The sequence below is a fragment of the Artemia franciscana genome, chromosome 19 (assembly GCF_032884065.1).
Source record: "Artemia franciscana chromosome 19, ASM3288406v1, whole genome shotgun sequence".
In the NCBI taxonomy this organism is placed as follows: Eukaryota; Metazoa; Arthropoda; class Branchiopoda; order Anostraca; family Artemiidae; genus Artemia; species Artemia franciscana.
The window spans coordinates 33,480,834-33,505,185 of record NC_088881.1 but is presented as its reverse complement, the minus strand read 5'-3'; the positions used below and the strand labels follow the sequence as shown (position 1 = coordinate 33,505,185).

At 35.0% G+C, this 24,352-nt stretch overlaps 1 protein-coding gene across 2 annotated transcripts in view; it reads right to left on the bottom strand.

Moving 5' to 3' along the window:
- LOC136039589 (chitotriosidase-1-like) overlaps positions 1-24,352 on the bottom strand; it is a 48,328-nt gene that overhangs the window by 16,723 nt on the left and 7,253 nt on the right. The window contains exons 2-3 of one of the 2 annotated variants that reach the window (XM_065723449.1): positions 22,010-22,343; positions 6,191-6,418 (exon numbers count right to left, since the gene is read on the bottom strand). In XM_065723449.1, coding sequence (XP_065579521.1) covers positions 6,191-6,418; positions 22,010-22,343 — 562 coding nt within the window. The remainder of the gene's footprint in view (positions 1-6,190; positions 6,419-22,009; positions 22,344-24,352) is intronic. The other variant, XM_065723450.1, reaches the window with a different exon arrangement.

The window sequence follows — 24,352 nt, the reverse complement described above, 5'->3', positions numbered from 1 at the left end:
TATATATATATATATATATATATATATATATATATATATATATATATATATATATATATATATATATATATATATATATATATATATATATATAGTATATGCATAATAAACTGACAATGTACAGCCATTTTTTTTTTCAGTAAAGTGCAAATTATGTTCTGGTCTTGAGAAGGTATGGGGGTTGTCAGACATAATTTCCAGACCTTTCAACTACGCTGAACAAAATGGCTATCTCAAAATTTTGATTAGACGTATTTTAGGAATTGATGCTCGAGGGGGGAGCTTGTTGCTCTCCAATCACTTTTGACTAATAACAAAGGAGAGCAGCTCTTTCAATTTCCTATCGAATGAGCCTTTTTCAAAGTTTCTACGATAACAAATGGCCATTTCAAATTTTTTATTAGATGCATTTTGGGAAAATAAAGAGGTGTGGGGAGGGGTATCCACCCTCCGATCACTCTGAATTTTAATAAGGCCACTATTACTTCTGATTACCAATCCAATGAGCCCATCCGAAGTTTATACGATCACCCTTTCAACATATACCTTACATGCTCCTAGGGCATAACTTACACCCCTTGCCCTGAATGTTTGGGGGGGAGGTCATCCTCAAAGACATAATATCCGGACCTTTCAATCACGTTGAACAAAATGGCTAACTCAAAATGTTGATTGGATGTGTTTGGGGAAATGGTGGGTGGCCCTTTCGATTTCCAATCAAATGAACTGTTTTTAAAGTTTCTACGATTGCAAATGGCCATCTCAAAATTTCAATCGGATACATTTCAGGAAAATACGAGAAGTAGGGGGGTATCCAGTCACTCCGAATCTCAAAAAGGCAGTAGAAATTCACATTATCAATCCAATGAGACCCCTCCGAAGTTTATACCAGCACCATTTCTATATATACCTTATATGCCCCCGGGGCAATACTTACAATCCTTACCCGGAGGGATGTGGGTGAGGTCATCCTCAAATACATAATTTCAGGATCTTTTATCTATTTTGAATAAAATTACTATCTTAATTTTGACTGGATGTGTTTGGGGAAATGTGGGCGTGGGAGGGGGGGGAGATGCCCTCCGGTCACTTCCAAATATTAAACGGGGCATTAGCCTCTATAATTTCCAATAGAATGAGCTCTTTTGAAAGTTTTTACGACAACTTCTTCGATACGAAGTGCCCTGGTCTAAAAACAAGCAAAAAAAATAAATAACACATTGTGCCCCCATCGCTCTTTACTTAGGCATCGGTATTGCGCTGTCTACCTATTGATACTATTTGATACTTATATTTATCTAATTTCTTTTGCATTTGCCTTATATCTCTTCCTTGACTCCCACCGACAAAATGACTATTTCATAAAACCTCCTAGCGTACTTGTACTTGAATCGGGACATGAGCTTTGCAATTCTCCCAGGTGCTAGGGGTAGACAGACACTCAAATTCTATTTGATGCGGTTATGAGGCAACGATCTCAAGCAAGGATGGATCCTATCGGTGGTTGCGTCGTCTGAAACCACCGATTGGTTCGTAGTCGAATTTGATGGTGCTGTTTTAAAATTCAGAGTAATCGGAGGGTGGATACCCCCCCACACCTCGTATTTCCCCGAAATGCATCTGATAAAACTTTTAGATGGCCATTTGTTGTTGTAGAAATTTCGAAAACAGCTCACTCGATTGGAAATTGAAAGGGCCAATGTGCTTTTTAATGTCGCCATTCCACACCCACCATTTCCCCAAAGATATCCCATCAAATTTTGAGATAGCCATTTTATTCAACGTAATTAAAATGTCTAGACATTATGTCTTTGAGGAGGACACCCCCCCCCCCACAGTCTTCAGGGCAAGAGCTGCAAGTTGTGCCCTGGGAGCATATAAGGTATATGTGGAAAGGGTGATCGTATAAACTTCGGAGGGGGCTCATTGGATTGGTAAACAAAAGTAATAGTTCCCTTATTAAAATTCAGAGTGATCGGAAGGTGGATACCCCCCCTCCATCTCTCTTATTTTCCCGATATGCATCTGATCCTATCGACGGTCGCGTCGTCTGAAACCACCATTTGATCCGTGGTCTGATCTGATGGTGTTCCTACAATATTTTGACCAGCAGAGAACAAAGTACATGTACACTATAAAAACACTCGTGTACATTTTGTCTGCCACATGATTAGTGCTCCATGCGAAACCAGCTGCATCTTATTTTTTTAATTTCCGCCATTATTTGGCTCCCAATTTTTTCACATTGACAAAAACAATTTATTTACCAACCAAATTTAATATTTTCCTGCAAGAGCTATCGTTTCATCAACTCTACTAAAACAAGTATTTTGTTTTCTTGAACAGGTAATGGTTTCACAGGAGTTTTACTTTATCTCCAGTGGCATAACAGTGTCAATACTTTTATTGCTACTAGTTCTGACAACTCACTGCAATATCAAAATAGGAACATTCTCGAAAAGCATGATTGCTGGCTAATTTAATTTGACTGACCTTCAAAAAGCATTTGACCTTGTTAACTACAATGTATTACTTTAGAATTGATTTTCACCTAGTGGAATTGGTTGTCTCCTTCTTATCAAATAGATAACGGGTAGTCAAACATCAAAACCAGTATTACAGTCCTCTCCCTGTACGTAATGGAGAACCTCAACGTCCTCTCTTAGTCTTAGGTCCCCTCCTTTTTTCAGTTTTGATTAACAGTCTAGCTAAAAAAAAATCCTGGCAGACAGATATTTGTGGATGACCTAATGGTTGTTGAAACCTGCTATAGAAATTTAAAAAGCACCCTTGTTGGCATCCTCAATAATATTGCAGGCAATGCCTCGAATTTAGATATGAGAGTAAACCCCTCAAAATGAATAATCATGTCAAAATGTTTTCTTAAAACCACGCCCCGTTTTGTTAACCCTACCTCCTAGAAATTTCTGTGATATCCTTTAAATTACTTGGTGTTACAATTCCTTATATTTAAAGTGGGATATTATTGCTAAAGATATTATCTATAGAGCTAATGTGTCTATATCCCTCTTCAAGCACCTAAAAAAAATTGGTGTCCCCCCTTCACATTCCTTAATGATTTATATTTACTCTGTACGCCCGCAATTGAATACGCTCTTCCGATTTCGCACCGTGGCATCTCCCACGAAAAATCAGAACAAATTGAATCCATCCAAAGAAGAGCCCTGGAAATAATTTTGAAAGAAGCTAAGGTTCCATACTCTAGTTCTCCTAAAGAAAGCCAGATTGGAAACACTTGAGCGTACGAGAATTTCGTTTTGTCTCTGTTTTGCAAATAAATGCAATGGCGAACCCTCGTACGGAAAAAGTTTTCGACAATAGAACCTTCCTAACCAAATTCTGACCACCTCGGTTGTTTCTGAACCCATTCCTACCTTGCTCCCCATTCGCTATTTTACCTCCAGATATAAAGAAAAACATTTGTCCCCTTCGTTACAGAAAAAAATCAACAAAAAATTCCGGTAGTTATCCCTTTTTCATTATTTCGTACTGGTGTTGCCCAAGTTTTGTATTTTGTCCGATGGTTTGTCCCCCCCCCCCCCTTTTTTGTAAATGTTTCTTTAATTTGTCTTAACTGTATGTATTATCTAGTTCTTTTTTAGCTTTATCAGTTTTAGTCTTTTTTTACTTGATCTAACAATGCATTTTAATGAATATGTTTTCATTGTGTTATTGTTGTCCTTACATTGTTTGCCAGTCTTTCAGTTTTCTTGTTTTATGATTTTTTTTTTGTTCTTGCTTTGTTTTTTTTTATGACTCCAGAATTCGAATTTTGTCCTTTGAGGCTTGTGATAGTAATTTTTCGAAATAAACATCTTATCCTCCTATCTCCTAAGTACTTGTTTTTCTATTCTTCTAGACTTTTTTCAACAACAAAAAAGACTCTGCATAGATGCAGAGTCTTTTTTGTTTTCTACTTAGAATAGCAGAGGCTATTATACTTTACTGTTATACTTTAGAGGCTATGTTATACTTTTATAACTATGTTATATGTTATACTTTAGAGGTTGTTATACTTTTGAGGCTATTATACTTTTATATCTTCAAGGCATCTACTATCTTTACTAACAATACTATCCACCAGACAAGTGGAGCTATTGACTTGATCGATCTTCTCATTTCCTAATATCACCTTTTCATCTTCAATCCTAATCTTAAGGACTTAGTCTTCTTAAGATGAACTTTCAACCCTATTCTCGCACCCTGAACCCTAAAGACCTGCAAAGCCTATATGATTTAAATAACACTATGTTCTTCCATAGCCTTGCAGCGTTCCTTAGGATAAAGCATATATAAAGATATAGATATATACCTCTGCATATATAATAGATATAGATAGAAATAGAGATATACATAGAGGTCTATGAGAGATAAATATCTTCCTATTCAGCACTATGTTCTTCCATAGCCTTGCAGCCTTCCTTAGGATAAAGCCTATTTAAAGAGATAAAAGAGATGTGGATAGACATAGAGAGATATACATAGAGGTCTATGAGAGATAAATATCTTCCTATTCAACACTATGTTCTTCCATAGCCTTGCAGCGTTCCTTAGGATAAAGCATACATAGAGATATATAGACAAACATAGAGAGATATACATAGAGGTCTATGAGAAATAAATATATTACTGTTCAACAAAATGTTTTCCGTATCCTTGCTGCGCTTAAAAGCAAATTGTGACGGCAAGGACTGAATATGTTGAAACTTACATATTTAAAATCAGCATGAAAATCGAATTCTTTTGATATATCTTTTAGTATCAAAATTCCGTTTTTTAGAGTTTCGTTTACTATTGAGCGGGGTCACTCCTTACTACAATTCGTTACCACGAACGGTTTGAAAGCATATATAGAGAGAATTAAGAGATATAGATTGACATACATACATCATGAAAAGAGAAATCACCAATGCAACAGCACAAACACATAAAAAAAAAAAAAAAAAAAAAAAAAAAAAGAAGAGACAGAAGGAGAAAAGGAAGACTGTTTTCCTAAATTAGTGATTAATATAGACCAGCACTTGAATGAGGCATTAACCCTACTCATCCATACAATCACATAGGTCAAACAGCATAGCCAAACACAATCAACCATAAAGAATAATCCATGGACAGGCAGTCATGTCGTCAATAAGTATAAGTCGTCATTTACCAAACAATAGAAAAAATAATAAAGACAAATAATTCAGAGGCAACAACCCAACACAAGGGCTCATCAGGAGAATACACTGGCCTATAGGGTTTCGCCACTTTAAATTCTCTACCCAGACAAGTGTTGTGGCTACCACAGAATATCCATGGCATCCCCGTGTCAGGTATCACCCCCAAAATACATGCCTATGAAAAAAAAACAGCAAATGTAAAACAACCAAGTAACACCAAAACAAGCTTATCCTGTTAATATATCCCTCTTTTTAGCAACAATAGGTAAACTAAATATGATAAAATTTACCAAATCACAAATATTAACACATTGCAAAAAAAAAAAAAATGAACTAAACAATTATAGAATTCATCTTTACCATGTGGCTATTTTTAAAAAAAATCCACTCTATTAGAAACACAATTCAAAATAAATGGCGCTGCATCATCATTTGTCGAACCTCCGAAATTAGTTGAAAGTTTCTTTAAGTATTTCCAGATAATTTTTTGATATTTATTTAAAAGTTCATTATAATGAGAACTAAATTTTTTAAATTGCCAAGTTAATTTATTTGCATAAAAACCTCTTGATATCAATTTTTGGCTTAAGATTTTACTTCTATTTTTAAAATCAATACAATTACTACAAATCCTTGCATACCGAAGTAACTGTGAGAAAAACGCAGAATACGTGATATTTGAGTGTATATTACTTTCAGGGAATGGGAAACTAATCACTTCAAAATCAAAATCATCCGTTTTATTATACATTTTAAAACTTAATTTATTATTATCACAAATATTAACATTTAAATCTAAGAAATGATCTTCACGACCAGCGCCATGACTAGGTTTAAGAGTAAGCTCTGATGGATATATATTTTTAGAAATATGTTACTATTCAACAAAATGTTTTCCGTATCCTTGCTGCGTTCCTTAGGATAAAGTACATTCAGACGAGAAAAAAAGAAAGGAGAAGCAGATGTATAGAAGATAGACGCATTAACATAAAAAAGTAGTGAGCTACCTGCCAATATCTTGTATCTTATAAGAACGGTCTATTATTAATTTGGAGCCAGACACAGCAACGCTTAAAAGCAAATTGTGACGATAAGCTTTTGACTGAAGAGATTCAAGCAAGTGGATGAAGTCAAAGCGCTCATGAAATGGCTTTCCAACGGCAGGAAATTCCCAATCGATGTCAATTCCATCGTAGCCAAGACTTCTGGTGACAGCAATAAGCTCCGCAACAAACCTGAAAATTTTTAATTCTGGAGATGAGAATAGAAAGAAACACTTAGACGGTATAAGATGTGAAAACATGTTTTTTATTTTATATTTTCACTTAACAAGCTTTCCTTTGTCAGACAAGTATTTTGAAAAAGAAGCAGTCTCGGCCGTAAAATCAGAACAAGCTGATCAAAAGTCAAATTTGCTGCTAGTCACATCAATGCTACAGAGAAGAAAATTTGTTAAAATATAAAGGACATCAAAATGAAAACACTTTGTGCTCCCTGGCTCGAACTTAGATCTGTTCATATCTGAAGTTTTTTGTTGCATAAATTCTCCTTTTATTGCCACATTGAATCGTGGAAAGAAACAAGCGGAACTTTTCTTGTTTACAAACAAACGCAACCCAACGGTTGTAACACCCAATTTATCTGCATATGATCGTCAAGCATGATCTTGACTCAAAATGGTGATACAACATTGTGTTCAATGTGTTCTATTGAACAAATATAGGCTAATAGGAATAAGTAAAAATTAAGTGATAAAAGCGATGTTACCGAAATCACAAGAATATAAGGATTCTCTGTCGATAGTCTACAAAAGAGATAAATGCAACTGAATAGGATAACCTAATTAGTCTTTCTGAAAAGATGTTTTTGTATGCAAGTCAAGTAACTAATAATTTGAAGTGTTTAATATTAAATAATTTGTATAATGTCCCTGTTGCTGAATAGCTTAGATTTATGGCAGTGTTTTTCTTTTGGTACAATAATCAAGAAAGTTGCAGTTTCCAAAGTTCCATGAAGATATATATGCTATCTTTATAAGCAAGCAATAATTGTGTATTTATTTATCTATATATATTTTTTTCTCGAAAACAATTCCATATTTTATTCTGGAAAATTGGTATCTTCGGATATTGTCGCATAAAAAAAAGATCAAGATAGGTCAGAAGTCTGAGAAAATCCGTTAAGAACCTTATTTTTGGTTTTTGCACATGACGTCATTTACTGTGTTAGTGCATCATACCAGCATTTCTTATGACATTTTCTTATATTATGTCATCCATAGCATAAATAAGATTGTTGAATTTCCTACACATCAGTTATTTATATAATATAATGTCTGTTGGAAGGCCCGAAAAGCGAAAATCTGTACCACCAATTGCGATAACCCCAATACAGGCAGATAAAGACCAATGCTAAATTGTCTGAAGTAATCAAAATTTAAAAACATATCAAAAATGAAAATGTAGAGCAAAAACACACGCGGTTAGAAGACATATGACATAGAGCATTTGAGCGAGTCAAAAATGAAGATAAAGAGCAAATACAGACGTGATTAGAAGAACAGTGACTGCGTGTCAAAAATGAAAATTAAGAACAACGACACAAGCGGTTAGAAGAAATGCAACTCCGAGCATGTGAGCAAGTCAAAAATCAAAATGAAGAGGAGACACACGCAGTTAGAAGACATGCAACACCGAGAATGTGAGCAAATCGATGAAAATCAACCCGGACGGCGAAAATCAAAACGTGGCAAAATCGAAAATGATACCTTTGCTTAAAGAACAAGGGTTTGGTGATATGTATTCCATAATGACGAAAGACTAGCCGGGGTAAAACGAACCAAACAAATTGAAAATGATAGCGATGATGATTGGATTTTGGATTGCGACATGGGTAAGGTCTTCAGAGCCTACGATACCTTAGAAAATCGAAAACCTAAACTAGATAAATCGTTCAAAGAAAAAGAAATTTTTGTCCCACCACCTGAACAATTAAAACAAAGACTAAGCGATATGTATTTCATAATGACAAAAGACAAGCCGAGGAGAAGCTTTAGTCCAAGCACCCGAACAATTAAAAGAAACAAGGGTTCGGCAATATGCCTTTCATAATCACAAAAGACAAGCTGAGGCAAAAGTTAAAGGTACAATAAAAAAAAAACATAATTTTACAAAGGGATTACTTCTAATTTAAGGTCCATTTGAACGTCACGACATCAAGAAAAGGCTCAAATTGTTTGCGTTTATAAGACAAGCGACAACGAGAATCTATATATAGAAGTCCGCTGTGTGCCGGGGCCCGACGGCGAAGCCGCCGTGCTCCCAGTACTATATATATATATATATATATATATATATATATATATATATATATATATATATATATATATATATATATATATATATATATATATATATATATAGATATATATATATATATATATATATATATATATATAGATATATATATCAATAGATATATATATAGATATATAGATATATATATATATATATATATATATATATATATATATATATATATATATATATATATATATATATAAAATCCATAATGTTCTGCTGAATTTTACACACGTTCCTCATTTTCAAATTTGACGCCCATTAAAGAACAACCTACATAGCTGAATGTGAAGGCTTTTTTTTTACTAAAAATTGAGTTCCTGAGTTTTCCTAACTATTACATAACAATTTAAAAAGTCATATTTGATTTTTAGTGTCCTTGATGCTTGGTACATTTTAGTGGTAGTGACCGACAGCAAAGGAAAAATATCTTGAAGAAGAAGATGAAAGAAAGAAGAAGTCAATAATTGATCTTATTTTGTCATCTTATATTCGAAACATATACGCAATGCCTTCCGCCTGTAAATTTTGTTTTAATGAACTTTTAGTTTTATGCCTTTTACTTGTATGCCTATCTCTTCCTCCGTGATTCCAATAACTGAGTCCAAATCGACTTCCCGTTCTGAGTTCTTTATTTAACAATACAATCCATAACAAAAAATTGCTTCAAGAGAATCTCCCCCATTAGTCGTTTGATTTATTCAAAAGTTTGCATATGACTTCAATTTTGAGGAACTATGTAAGGATTTTTTTTAGAACCCGTCTGACTAAACGTATTTCAAACAGTAAGCTGTGCAAAAAAAGTCTACCAAAACACGTCCATTTAGGCCAGCCATCTAGGACCAAACGAAAAGCAGGTAATCCCAGAATTGGGGGGGGGGGGGGTCTCAAGGACAGATTTAATAGAATTAGGAGCTTTTCGGAACAGGGTAAAGGAGGTTTGGGTAAATTCGAATGGAGGAGGAGCATGCGCAGCTGTGTTGTCCTCATGTGACTTGGCAGTGCAGTAAGTTATTAGTAGTAGTAGTCAAAATTAATACGAAATTGCAACAAATATCTGTTTGTAATTTGGTCATGTAACAAAACGGAACTGGTTAATGATGAAGCTTCAGAAAATAGATATTTCATGATAAACCTGCAGCAAAATTATGACAAAATTTAACTTTTAACAGCGTTTAATAAAATTTAAATTTGTCAAATAATTTTAAACCCCTTGTTGATCCCAGTTTTCGCAAAAGTTCCTTTATTGGTTACTTTAAGTGGTAAAAACTATCTTTCTAAGCCCTTATTGTTCAGTCAATTCAATGAATTGAAGTTACGGGAGTAGTGAGGGGGTTCTAACTTCCATGAGGGCCATATACCTTGGAATTTCGATCCCGGCACTTTTTTAAACCTTTTCAAGGTGCAGATGAATATTACTAATATGAGTTAGTTTTTACGTAAACTAGTGTGACAAGCTAGAGCTCAGGGTCCGCTAGTCAAGTGGGGAACCCCCGGATGCAACTGAAGACGGAGCACACGTGGGAAGTTACGCAATACTTTAAGAGATGTTTTTTTCTTCAATATGTATTTTTTCTTCATTGGCTTTTTAATTTCAATGAGTTTTTTCAAAGAGTTTTTTTCTTCAAGGCATTTTCTTTCTAGATATTTATTTTTCTTTAAGATTTCTTTTCCTTTGATATTTCCTTTTTATTCAAGATATTTTTTCTTCAAGACAATTTCTTCGGGATATTCTTTTTCTTAAAGGTGTTTTTTTTTTCTTCGACGCGTTTTTTTCTTTATGATTTCATTTACTTCAAGGTATTTTGTATTTAAGATATTTTATCTTCCAAGACATTTTCTTCAAAATGTTTCGCGCAGGGAACCTTTATAATCGACCATCAAAGATTTTGTCCACTTCAGGAATCCCTATATATAACAGCCACACATGGCTGTTATATTATTTAGCATTTCCAACTGTATTTTGAAAGTCTTTCGTTTGAAGCAAAAGATTTAGGATGTTTAGTTATGCTCTTTCGTGGTTTAGCATGACTGTGTTAGCTTTATTGGTGTTTCCAACTGTATGTTTGAAGTTTCTATTAAAAAGTTATAGATTAGGAATCTAATTGTGCTGCTTTGTGATTTAGCTTGTTTGGTTAGCTTTGTTCATATTTCCAATTGTTTTTAGGAAGTTTTTTGTTTCAAATGTATGATTTAGGATGTGTGGTTTTGCTGTTTCGTGGTGTAGCTTGACTGTGTTTGATTTGTTGGCGTTTCCAAGCGTATCTTTATAGTTTTTTGTTTGGAAATTATGATTTAGGATGTTTAGTTTTACTGTTTCGTGGTTTAACTTTCCTGTTTAGCGTCAAATCCTACGTTTTAAACAAAAAACTTCCTAAACACGCTTGGAAACGCCAGCAAAGCTAACACACATAAGCTATACCAGGATACAGCAAAACTATACATCCTAAATCATACGTTTGAAACGAAAAACTTCCTAAACACATTTATAAACAACAAAAAGCTAGCCAGACAAGCTAAACCACAAAGCACGACAACTAGACATCCTAAACTACACTTTTTGAGCAAAAAGTTCCAAAATAAACTTAAAAACACCAATAAAGCTAACACAGATATGCTAAGCCACAAAAGAGCATAAATAAACATCCTAAATATTGCGTTTCAAACGAAAACTTTCAAAACACAGTTGGAAATGCTAAATAATATAACAGTCAGGTGTGCCTAAAAGATCAATAATATTGTTGGACACTGGCGCTCTCTCTGGGAGAACGGGAAGAAAAAACGCTATTCATAGCTTTATGGATCTATAGACAGTGCAAAGAATTCTCCGTGGGGGAAACAGTCTATTTCATAGAATTTATTTCTCAGAACATAATAACAGGAAGGATTTGTTGGTACAGATGGTTAAGGCAGCATTCCGTTGGGGAAATCTCTGGTCTTACGTTCGATTCCTACAGCGGACAAAAATCATCGGTGACAGACGATAAAGTTTCCCTGAGGGAAAAATCTGGAAGAAAATGTCTCGGAGGGAAAATACCTTAAAAAAATAATCTTGAATAAAAATATCTTTGAAGAAAAAAGAAATGTTCAAGTAGAGAAATCTCGAAGAAAAGAAAATATCTCAAAACAAGAAAAACGACTTGAAGAAAAAAACTCCTTGAAAGAAAAAAAAACGCCTTGACGAAAAACATGGTGAACAAAAACATTTAGATTTATTAAGATTATTGAAAGCTTATATTTTCTATTTATGGCCACAAGGAATAGGACATGAACCCCTCTTTTAGTACAATTATCATAATTTTTGTATTGCTGATCAACGGAGCTGTGACATGAATGTTCTGGAAACAGTATACATGAAAATGCAATACAAAAACGTTCTGAAAATGTATTATTGCTCATGCGGTTTTCGAGTTCCTTTTTTTCTTTTCATACAAGTGGAAATACATCAGTAGTATTAGGCACTACAAGCAGAGCCCTATCCAAGTGTACTATTAGAGGTGTTAACCCCTTATATCCCTTACACAAATACAAGTAGAGCCCTATCTGAGTGTACCATTGGAGTTGCTAAACCCTCATACCCCTAATACAAATACAAACCGGGCCCTTTCCGGAATTATAATTGGAAGTAAGAATCCCTTCTATAGGCTTAATATGTCCTGCAACACAAATACTCCGGTGTACTACCGGAGTTACTAACCCGTCCTGTAGCTTAATACGTCCTGCAAAATACATGTCCCAGCATTCCTCCAGCACAAATACCCCGGTGTAATATTGGAGTTACTGACACTTCCTATATGCTTAGCCTGTCCTAGAACACACATATCCCACCATTCCCACGGCGACTTTAACGTTATCTCAGCTTTCGGTGATAAAAAAATTTCTTGAAAACATCACTTCCCAGACGTTACTTCAGTGCACATTACCCATCTGGCGAGCATGACGGGATCATTGGTGTAAAGGTTTGATGTAGAGTTACTTAGTATCACAGTTCCACATAGACATTTGGTTAGTTTACATTGATTCAAGTTCGAAAACGTTCTAATATTTAAAAATGAGTGGTTTTACAATATTGCAAGTTGAAGGAGATGACAGTGACAATATGAAGACAAAATCCCCCAATGTAGCAGTTGAAGTCGGTAAGGATTTTCGACTAACATTTGATTGGAATGAGATGTTTGGTAGATATGTTATATCTTTGAGTAAATTTAAGTTGTAAGAACAATTGTGTTTCGCTGCAAAAGTGAATATAATACATATATCCAGACTGCAACACGTCTTGAATGCAACCATTAAGCAAATTGAGGACAACGGATTGACATTGGGAGTGTCAAAAACAAAAAATGGATGGATTTGAGAGAAAAAATCGTACAGAATCTTGTGACACTGGAAAAATTATGAGTCTAAACGATCGATTTCAGAAGTCATCAGTGCAAACGAAAATACTTTCTGAAAGAATGCTTGGCAATATCATGGAAAGTGATTCTCCAACTTTGGACAATTGTATGGGGCGATTAGGTTGTTGATCAAACGCACCTACAACATTTATTGACATACTAATTGAATCAAAAAGGAAAGATATTGTGGATGTGCTTTTGAACACTACCTTAAAAATAATCAAGTCTCCATGTTCATTTAAGACTTAATCCGAATGATTTTTTGCAAGTCTCTGTTTTTCCTGTGAGAACAATCGACAATCTGTCCAAATGGATATAATTGATTTTAACGTCACTCGACTATTCCTATATCTCACTCTCATAGAAGCAAAAAGAACATTCCCATTGTTCTCATGTCAGTTTATATTTGGTGGTGTGAAAACCAACAGTGGAAAATGGTCTACACAAGTGCACCATATTTATATACTTTGGGTAGATGGTCATCATGTGAGAATTGCACTAGTATTGAAGACTATAGCGAAAAGTGTAGGTTATGCAATCCATGTAAATTGCGTAGAGGATATGCTGCACAAATAAAGGACTTTAATTCCTGTCTTGAAGAGATTTGTGACTCCCCCCCCTAGAGGAAACCTATGCTTCAATTGGCACTACGATAAGTGTAATCTAAGGGAAAATACTTACCCTGGTATGATTGGAAAAAACATAATTTCAATTTGTTTCTAAAGGACTGGAATCGTCGCAGATTTAAATATTTTGGGAGGAGGAATTTGGATCACGTTTCAATTGTCAAAACATCAAGACAGTATGGTTTCAACGTCACCGTTCTGAGGACAATGGCAGTTATTATTATAAGCCTAGTGATTTTTATTTGGTAGTTACAGAAAGTGATTCTTCATATGAGAAAATTATGTGCGACATTACTTCAAATAAGCAAACTGAAACATGTTAATTTTACAATAATAATCATAACAGTATCATTGACTTCCCAAAGAGGTATTATAAAATTGAATTTAAATTATATTATAGAAAATGTGACCTTGACTTGGCATACCTAAATGCGCCCCAAGTCTAATAGGATTGCACACCGAGTCTCATAGAACACTATTATCGGGGGTAATCTCCCAACAGATTTCAAACTGATTTAGTGAGAATCATACTACACTCTCTGTCAATGGTTTTACAAAGGTACACCCTAAACTAACAGTACCCCTTCAGACAATACTCATATCTTGAGTACCAGACAATTCCATTACATTTATACCATGACTTTTTGCAGACACTGTATCGGTTATACCCTTTTCAAATAGTTGTGAATCTCGATCCAAGGATTACATTGTCAGTTCATGTTGGGCTCTAAGGGATTTATCAAAGGATAAATTGTAGAGAGGAATTCTATTTACTTCAAACACACGAGAGGAAAGTACAAACATTTCAAATTCGTATGAGCTTGCTCATGATCCTATGGCACTGGCACTTATTAGAAATGCCAAAGCATGTTTTGCAGGAATTTCGCCGTTAATAAATGAAGAATCGGTTTAAGTGCTTAACCCAGATTGTGAGAGGAAAGAGCAGTTTGACATTATTTCCCCTGACTCTTAGTTTTTCAATTGCAAAAGCAACAGAACTTATAATCTGTTGTTTTCGTATATGAAGTAGTGCCGAGGTGAAATTGACATTTGTATCGGGTGCTGCATCAAGTCTTTTGCTTACGATGAAATTGGACGGAGCGAGTTGTAGCTTAACGTCAGTCTTAAAATTGGGAGGCATCCACTGATGTATATTAAATATTTCATGATTTAATATACTAAATAAATGATACTTTCTGCTCACCACCCAAGTGAGTTAACTGTCAGTATCAACGTTCGACCTACAGTTATAACTCATCGCCAGACCTCTCAATATCTTATGGGAAATTGAAATCAACAACGTAAATCGTATGTAGCTTGCCTAGTTTGATAGATTGTTGCTAATGCTCACGAAGGTTCCATTTATGTAGACACATATTTGTCTAAACAAATTTTGTAAGATACAATTTTCACAGAAAAATCCATCAATAGTGGTGGGAGTTTTATTGTCAGACTTTTTCCTCGCAACAATTTTAAATAAATAAATGTTGATGATAAATCTATGAAGTAGTCTTCATTGGAATAAGTTTGAAAATAGTGTTTTCAGAAAGCAGTTGTTGTGGGTAGAATTGTTCATAATAACCATGTTTCACAATAGCATCTACACTTTCAGCATTGAAAAAATTTAGAGATGAGGTGACTGTAGGATGAGATTTCTTGTGTGGTAGATAGGTCATTTCGGTCTAGGAAAAGAAATCCTTTTTCGATCAAACATTTTCCTGACCTGAACAGAGACCGATGAGCGATGAGGGGTTTGAATGATGAGTGATTAGATGAATTCGATGAGTGGTTTCTGTCCTGAATAGAGACCGATGAGCAATGAGGAGTTCTAGACCTTTTCAACTTCGTCGTGATTTCTATAGCCTGTCCGATCGTGCGCTGGACCTGAGATTTTGTGAGACACTTTCTTTCACAACTTTGCCAGCGCCCAAAATCATGTAGCTTAGAGAGTAGAAAATCCGCGAAAGCCGGAACAATATATATTTTTAGCCAGGGTAGCGCAAAACAAAACAGCTTATCAAGCCAACTGCTACGACCATAGCCTGACATTGACAAACGACCTTCGTAATAGTCTATTTAATGTCCCAATTGTCATGGTCTGAGATTAGTAACATGGCAATCAATATCAGGAAAAACAAATGTATTTTTCCATTATCCATCTCGTTGTTGTTGAATGGGTCGAAAATGACATATAAGCACAGACAAACCTTTTGTTATTGCTAGAGGATCACCTAATTCACTTCTTAATAATAACTGACAGAGTTCCAAATACGAATTGTTTACAGGAACATACTAAAGATACTTTATATTGTAGTGATGAACGTGTTTGTGGGCGGTTTTTCGGTCAAGAAAACGTAGGAGGGGAACATTTCTATTGAAAACTCTCGAAGTCTCAACAAAGGATGGACATAGAAATATAAAACTATCCGAGGCGATACCGGGTGGGTAGTCTGCAAAAATAACGCAATTCATTCCGCTGATAGTTCCAGGGTTTTTATCATTGATTGTATTCTGCTTAAAAACCAAGAGCATCTCTTAGGTTAACATTGAGATGGGTCATCTCATAGTCGATGGTAAGCTAATGTAAATCTTGCCATGTTCAATTGAATAATCAAATTGAAATGCACCATTCTTACGAGCAGAGATTTTCTACTGATTATACAACACAAATTGGTCATAGTTCCAAATTTTTTGTATTTTAGTGTGATCTAGGGGTATTCACCAGAGTTAAGTTCTTCTATCCTCTCATAGTCGACAAGAAGTTCCCAAAGTGTGGTCTTATTTTTATCTGACCTGTACGATCTTTTTTCAGGATATCATACGCATTTTTGAGAATACAATCGATAATGCCTACTTCACACTTTTTCTCGTTGACTTAGATGGCGGGGAAGGTTTTGTCCAAAAATCACTTGTTTCATCCGAATCATTGTAGAGGGGATCAGAAACATTGGATAAAAACGTCACTTAGAAATCATTGGGCATTGCGTATGTCTTCAGCAAATATATAAGAATCAAAATCAGAATTGTATCCTAGCCAACTAGCGAGCAACCGCCTCTTGCCCCTATGAGTACGACTCTTTAATATCTTTTCTGTTTTATAAATAAATTCCACTGTTTTTAACTTTTTATTATTCATAATAATAAAAACCACGTAGAATTTCATCATCTTTCATGTCATGTTGACGATACGCTATTGGTCTAGCGTCTAAGACTCTGGATACTTTAAAAAGTTCCAGTGGACTGTAAGTAGTTCTCCTTTTCGAATACATCAGTAGTTCGACTTATTCGACCAAAATTAAAGTATCACCAAAATTGAATTTCTTCTTTTCCGCTTCCCTCCCTGTCCATTGGAATATTGTGTAAGAAAAATGTGGAGTGTATTGCCATCTTCTCAATTAATTTCAAGAGGGGTAGAGTTGATTATAAATCAACATGATTTTATCTAAATCATGAATAATAACAGCAGCATTTTTCAATGTACAATGTCTTGAAATTAAAATTCGAATAGTTCTTATCAACCCTTCAGCCAATGCTGCCTTTATAGGCCTATGACTATGATACGGCATTGTATTATATTTTAACAGAACCTTCTTTACATTCAGGATTAACAAATTCACTATCCCGATCCGTTCAAATTTTCCTACAACAATTCTGTTAACGGAGGGATTCAAGAGTTCTAGCAACTTCATTACCTCTCTTTTACTGCAATAAAATGGGACATTCATAGCGACAAAAAAACAGGTTTCAAGTAGAATGTACTTGCATGGTCCATTGTGACGCCATTGAATCTCATCTAGAGTCAAAAGATCAGCTTGTAATATTTGTAATCGAAAAAGAGTTAAGTTTTTCAATAGTGACAATGGCCCACAAAGGAACAATTTTAATCGAGTTTTAAATTGGTACATACTCCTCTTAATGTCAAAATACAACTAACTGTAGAATGTATCTATCCGTTGAATAAACAATAATTTTCAATTTTCGACAACACAAAAAGTTTAAGAATAATACATGTTTTTTCAATTTACAATAAAGGCACTACAAAAATTGTTTTTAATAAAGCACTAATCACATTTACAACAACACTTAGAGAGGGGTCTCCGCCACCCTCCCCCCAACCCCTGAAGGGCTCAGCGGCCACCGGCAAAGGTCGGGCCTCCCCCACCCGGGCTGACAGCAGGCGCAGGGCGATGTAAATAATGAAAAAGAATTTTTAATCAATTATACAAAAAAGAATGAAAAAAGAATAAATAATGAAAACGAATTTTTAATCAATTATACGAAAAAGAAAAACCGACATACAACAACTCTATTTTACTAGGAGCATAAAAGCGCTGCTGAGACAGGGAAAAAGGGCCCCATTCCACCTAAAGATACAAAAATGGATCCTTTTCTACATCCACCATCAACTGAATTTTTTCCACACCATGACGATGTCTTTATTCTAGGCAAAACTCTCGGTCCCAAGTGAGATAATGCCCATGGGGTAGCACCCTCACACCGCCCACACATACACAGACTTTATCCCATACGGATGTCATAGCATTTTTTCCACTCTAACTGTGCAGTTTTTATATTTTAAAGAGCGAATTGCCATGAATTTCCCTCTTAAAACTAGACTACTTTCTACACAGTTTCCATAATCACTCATGTCAAGATTCTCTTTCACATAGCGTCTAGGCATCCCCTTGCAGACCTTTTTGATTTCCTCTTGATGTGTTTACACGCAGTACACCTTTGGACCTGCAAGCACACCCTCGCAGTTCAAGTCGCTCCCCGTCTCGGATTTTATTAATAATAATTTATTTGGGGCCTGGCGCTTCACTAGCTCAGGGTAAATGGACTCGCCCTAATTGGTAAAGTCCATTCCAAAGCTAATGTGCATACATTTTTCCAAATCTTCTAATGAGTTTTCAGTTTTAACTTTTACCAAAAGTGAATCGGTATCCCCGTAATATACTTGGTTTTGTCCCTCCATCGGCCATTTGTGTCTACACACGATTTTTTTTAGATTTTTGTAATTGTGCTACCAACAGCAGTATTTTCATTGTAAACAGCATTCCTTTTTTCCAAAGTAAAAGGACTATTGGACTATTGAAGTTAGTATATTTGTACTATTTGTGCTATTGGAGTTAGTACACCGGTACTTAGTACCAGTTAGTACCAATGGTACATGGGAGTATGTGCGTTGCAGGAACGGTGGGACGTATGTGTGTTGCAGGGCGTATTAAGCCAACAGGAAGGGTTAGTAACATCAATAGCACATCAGGATAGGGTCCCACTTGTATTTGCGTGAGGGGTTAGTAACTCCAATGGTAAACCAGGATAGGGGTCGACTTGTAGTGCCTACGGAGATACTACTTACAGCATTCTAAGAGATTAGCAAAAAAATTAAATGTTAGCATCCTAAAAGGGGTAAAAACGATTTTACGCAAAATGCAACTCTTAAATCAGTAAGCCTTTTGAGCAAAGAATTAAACAAAACAAAAAATGGGAAACGTCGTGGCGCCCAACAAAACTAAAAAATGGAGGGAAAATAGACTTTATATGACTAAAGTGTCTCTGATTGATGCAGAAAAATTTCTTTGAACAAAGAGACATTATCTTGCCAATTAAATATTTTCAAATATTAAACCAACCGTACGATCTTATAAAGCGTTAAAACAGCCTTTAAAGCGATTTTTCTATAGATTTGTTTTTCTTTGTGAATGAGCGACCAATGTTTTTTCACAGTTCTAACACAGATGATGTCAATCTGCACGACACTTTAACAAAGTCAAACGTTTACTCATAAAGAGTTGTTGTACAGCCATTAGGCATTGGCTTAATTCCGTCAAAATCCTGGACGGGAGGGGGCATAGTTGGAGCTTATTTTCCCAATAACCATATAGTAGTATAAAGGCAAAGATGTAGTAAGAAAACTGACCCTTTTCTGTGGATGCTTGAATTATGCAGGCTCATCTTAATTTTGACAAGATTTTTGAAGAAAGCAAATTTCATCTGGGGTGGCAAACTGAGGTCTAGGAGGGGCAGTTGTCCCCACTCTGTCTCATAGCAAATTACGCTCCTGCCATTAGGAAAGCATGTAGGCTACTTATTGAGGAGAGAGCACAAATGTCGAAAAAACAACGCAGATTGTGTGAAAATCATATAAATTAATTCTGAATACAATTTATTTCATCCAGAAGTTTTTTGGAAAGAGGGTGGGTCCAATGGACGGCACTGGGTGCAGGCCAGTCAAATTGTCAATCATCTTAACACGATGTATTTGATTTCAATGGCAGCTTAGTTCAAGTTTAAAAATCAAACGCATACCATAAATCCTTTTTAATTTCTCCAGGTTTCCTCGATTATGGAATAAAGCCATATTTTCTTTAATTTATTTAATAACAATCATTAAACAAAAATTACCATAAACACATCCCCTTCAAATGCCACAGTATGATATTTCGGAGGGATGATCTTACAAGTGCACAAACAGAAAAAAATAATAATAATTAAATTAGAAAAAAGCAACAAAAAAATAACAGCAGCAAAATTAAAATATGGAAAAAGAGCCAACAGAGAAAATAGATAAAAAAAAATTAGGAAGGAGTCCAAGCTAAAGTGTAACCGTCCCAAGTAAACAAAACCTCTACAAAATTTCATTCATGCAGAAGAGAACTTTTAAAATGTAATTGTGCCAGAATTAAACGAAACTAAAGCTCTTAAGACCTTGAACTTTTTTTCCTTAGGTTGACCATATTTTTTTTTCTTTTACATATTACTAAAAGTGAAATCACATACTCAAATTACAACTAACAGGATTGAAGCAATCGATCATGTAATGCACACAGAAAATAGAAAGAGAATTTCCCCCAAACCATTCCCTGAAAACCCTGTCCCTTGACACAAAAAATCAGAGTCTAAGAGAAAACAGTTTTTCCCCCTCTCCTTCGAGGAACAATCCTCAAATAACCATAATTCCTTACGGCTGGACCAGAGTGGATGTATGATGATCAACATAATTATTTTAAAAACCTCTAATCTTTAGTTGATTAAAATAGCAGCTTTAATATAATTTACATTTTAACAAAATGAAAATGAAGGATTATTGCTTAGCTATTTCTTCCTAGGTAAAAATAGGCAAAAAACATATGCGTGTATATTTCGCCCAAATAGTTTTCGTGATTTTCCCCAAATAGTTCTCCAAAGTCTAACATAACACTTCTTTTACCCCCTCTTCTTCGAGGGGCTATCCTCTAAAAACACATCCTTCCTAAGGGAAGGTATGCAACATAGAGCAGGTATGATGATCAACAAAATTATTTTCGAAAATCTTTAATCTACTTTATTGCTAGATTATTGCTTGTTTATTGCTAGGTAAAAATAACGCGGGTGTAAATATGTTGCCCAGACAGTTCTTCCGAATTTCCCGAGAATTTTCGCTAAATAAATCTTGGGGATTTCCGAATAAGTCCCAGAAATCACCCGCAAATTTTTATCTGAATAAAAATCACAGTCTACGAAAACACATCTTTTTCCCCCTCTTCTTCGATAAACTATTCTCTATTAACCATCTTTCCTTAGGGTTGGACCCAATTTATGCATGATGATCAATATAGTTATTCTAGAAAGTTTTTAATCGAAAGGCTTTTGTTGATTAAAATACCAGTTGTAACATTATTTACATTTTAACAAGGTTGAAATGAAGGACCATTGCTTATCTGTCTGTTTATTGTTAGGTAAAAATAACATATGTATGCATATTTCGCCCAAATAGTTCTCGGATCTTCCCCAAATAAATCTTGGAAATTTCCAAATACGTCCCAGAAACCTCCCCCAAATTGTTCTCTGAAGACCTAAACTTTCAACAATAAAAAGTCACAGTCTAAGAAAACACTTCTTTTGCGCCCTCTTCTTTGAGAGATTATCCTTTAACAACCATCATTCCTTAGAATTGGACCCGAGTGTATGTATGATGATCAATATAATTATTGTAGAAAATCTTTAACCTAAAGGCCTTAAATTATTAAAAAATACGAGCTTTAACAATATTTACATTTTACAAGATGGAAATGAAGGACTATTGCTTAGCTATTTATTGCTAGGTTAAAAATAATATATACCTGGAATATTTTCCTAAATAATTCCTGAGCATTTCCTGGGAAATTCCCCCAAATAGTTCCAAGGAATTTCCAAATAACATACACCTGTATATAGATAGAAGAAGCAAGAAAAGCACAACAGTAAAGTTAAAGTAAAACATACTTGTGCTAGGCATTAATACATACCCTTTTGCTGACTTAAGCATAGTACGATCACAAAACAAAAATACATAGCAACATCAAGGGCAATTACTAAACAAAAAGCTTGTATTCGAAAGCTTGCTTTTCAAAACGAGTTTTCCATGCACAATTACGATTATACTACTGCTTCAGAATGGACAAACAGTGTATTCGATAAAGTACCTTTTCCTTGACGTTTCATTATGTGCCATTTCTCCAAAACCATTAGTTCCCAGACCACCAATAGAAAGCATCAGGTTCAGATTTTCATTTTTAGATTTTAGTATCTTCATCTCAAGGCAAACTTTCCTTTGAGTTTCGGAAATATAAGGTGAACCGCTTTGAATGGTCAAAAAACCAACTATAATGTGGGTGCAGAGAAATGGATCAATAGAAAGAGGAGAAAGCAAAGGCCAAACAGTCTTTTCTACAGAATAATAGCACACTAGTTTAGATAAAGATGCGTTTTCGCTTTCCATCTTCATGGCAATGCTCCATTGAGGTATAAGCAACAACACTGAAACAAAAATTTGTGAAAAATATATACAACATAGATGCAAACAGTCGAGGAATGAATCAAAAGACTTATCTACAGGGGTAAGGTCTGATACTAAAAAAAAGGATTTTCAGGCACAAATGTTAATAAGCTATGGCAGAATTAGGATGCAAATTAGAATTGATTTTAAGTTGATACAGATTATAAATCCTGAATTAGAAATTTATAATGAGATCAATTGATAATGAGTTGGGATTTCTTTTCTTACACCTAGATTGAGACACACAAAGTAGTGATTTTGCTAGAGCATTATAAACACTAACCATAAGTTAATCACCAGATGATTACAGACGTATGGAGGTAATGCCTGAAAATTTTGTTAACCTAATACCATACACCCTCCTGAAACTCTATTGGAAGGGACAGTGAAAATAAAGCAAAATTATATAAAACACCATATATTTCCTGGCTTAGAAGATTGTCGTGCAGGGTGAATAAAATTCTCATGAATAGATCAACATCTCAAGTTAGGGATAAGAAAGTGTTTCCAAGTTCCTATTCCCTCCATCAAGGCTGTAGTCAGGGAGGGGAGCAGGTTTTGAGACCCCCCCCCCCACAAAAAAAATCTGACTCATCTAAACGTAACAAAAAAGTACATAAATCAATTTTGGATGTAGGCTATTTTTTGAAGTTTTTGGTGTGAAACGGTCCCAGAAAACAAAACGAGCCAAATTCTGAATATGACCTTGTCCTCCATTTTTTTTACTTGCAAGGTTTGAAGACCCATCTTACATATGGTTAACAGTAAGCTTCCTCTTAAACTATAGGCACTGGCAAAGCAATTCAAAGGATCTGAGCCAGATTTGGTTTTGAAGTTAGACCTGAAGTCGAGCATACCTTTTAAATAAAAATGACATGAAATGGAGACTTGGAAATACCTTTCCAAACCCTAATTTTGGCTGTAAATTTACCCTTTAAATGCAATACGGAGGGGGAAGGTACAAGCAAAACACACTTCTCAGAACCTGGTAAAATTTGGGTAAAATTGAGGCATAAGAGTTTTTAATCAATTTCAATAGTTATGACACTTCAAGAATAAGACTTTTTGGGAAAGATCCATTGCTCGGATTTGGGTCTGCAAAGGTCTTCTTAAGGTCTTATCTTCACCCTTGTTTGTAAGGCTCTAAATGTTTTGGGTACTTTACTTTGTAGTAAATCTTTGATGTAATAAATAACAGCTGAAATAGGGATAAATCCATTTATTACAGTGACAAAATCTTTGTATATTTCAATCACATACAATATCCAGAGATTTATCATTGCTTTCACTGTCTAATAAAACTACTTATCCCGTTTGAACTGTTATTTGTACGTCATATGGTCCATAAAAATGCTTCTATAAATTTTAGAATTTCAACTTAATACTCTCTCCTGTTTCTATGATATTGTTACACATTGCGCAGATACACCCTTCTAACAACCTCCGTGGAAATAATGTATTTTGATTTGGTTCAACACTCCCTTTAACATTCCCCAAAACATTTACCTAAATACCCTTAGCCTTTTTGGACACAAAGGATCAAACATGCCCCCCTTTCCCAATAACAAGTACTACATGTAAACAATGGGCAAACTGCACAGGACTAGTTTACATCCCTTGTCCAAATGGCTGTAGTGGGTCATGCCATCCTGATAGACATAATCATTGGACCTTTCAACCATGCTGAACAAAATGATCATCTGACTATTATTAACATAAATCTTTGGTGAAAAAAGGGGCGTGTGTGGTGGATAGTTTGACCCCCAATCACTTTTGACTCTTAAAAAGGGCACTAGAACTTTTAATGTCCCATCGAGTGAGCCCCCTCTAAAGTCTCTACAACAACTCCTTCCATACACAGTACCTTGGCGAAAAAAATACATAGGGCTGACTTCACTCTATACTTAGGCAGCACTATTGTGCTGAATATGAAAATGGCTAATTAGCTAATTAGAGATTTTGCTAATTAGATAATAATTAATTTTGGTTG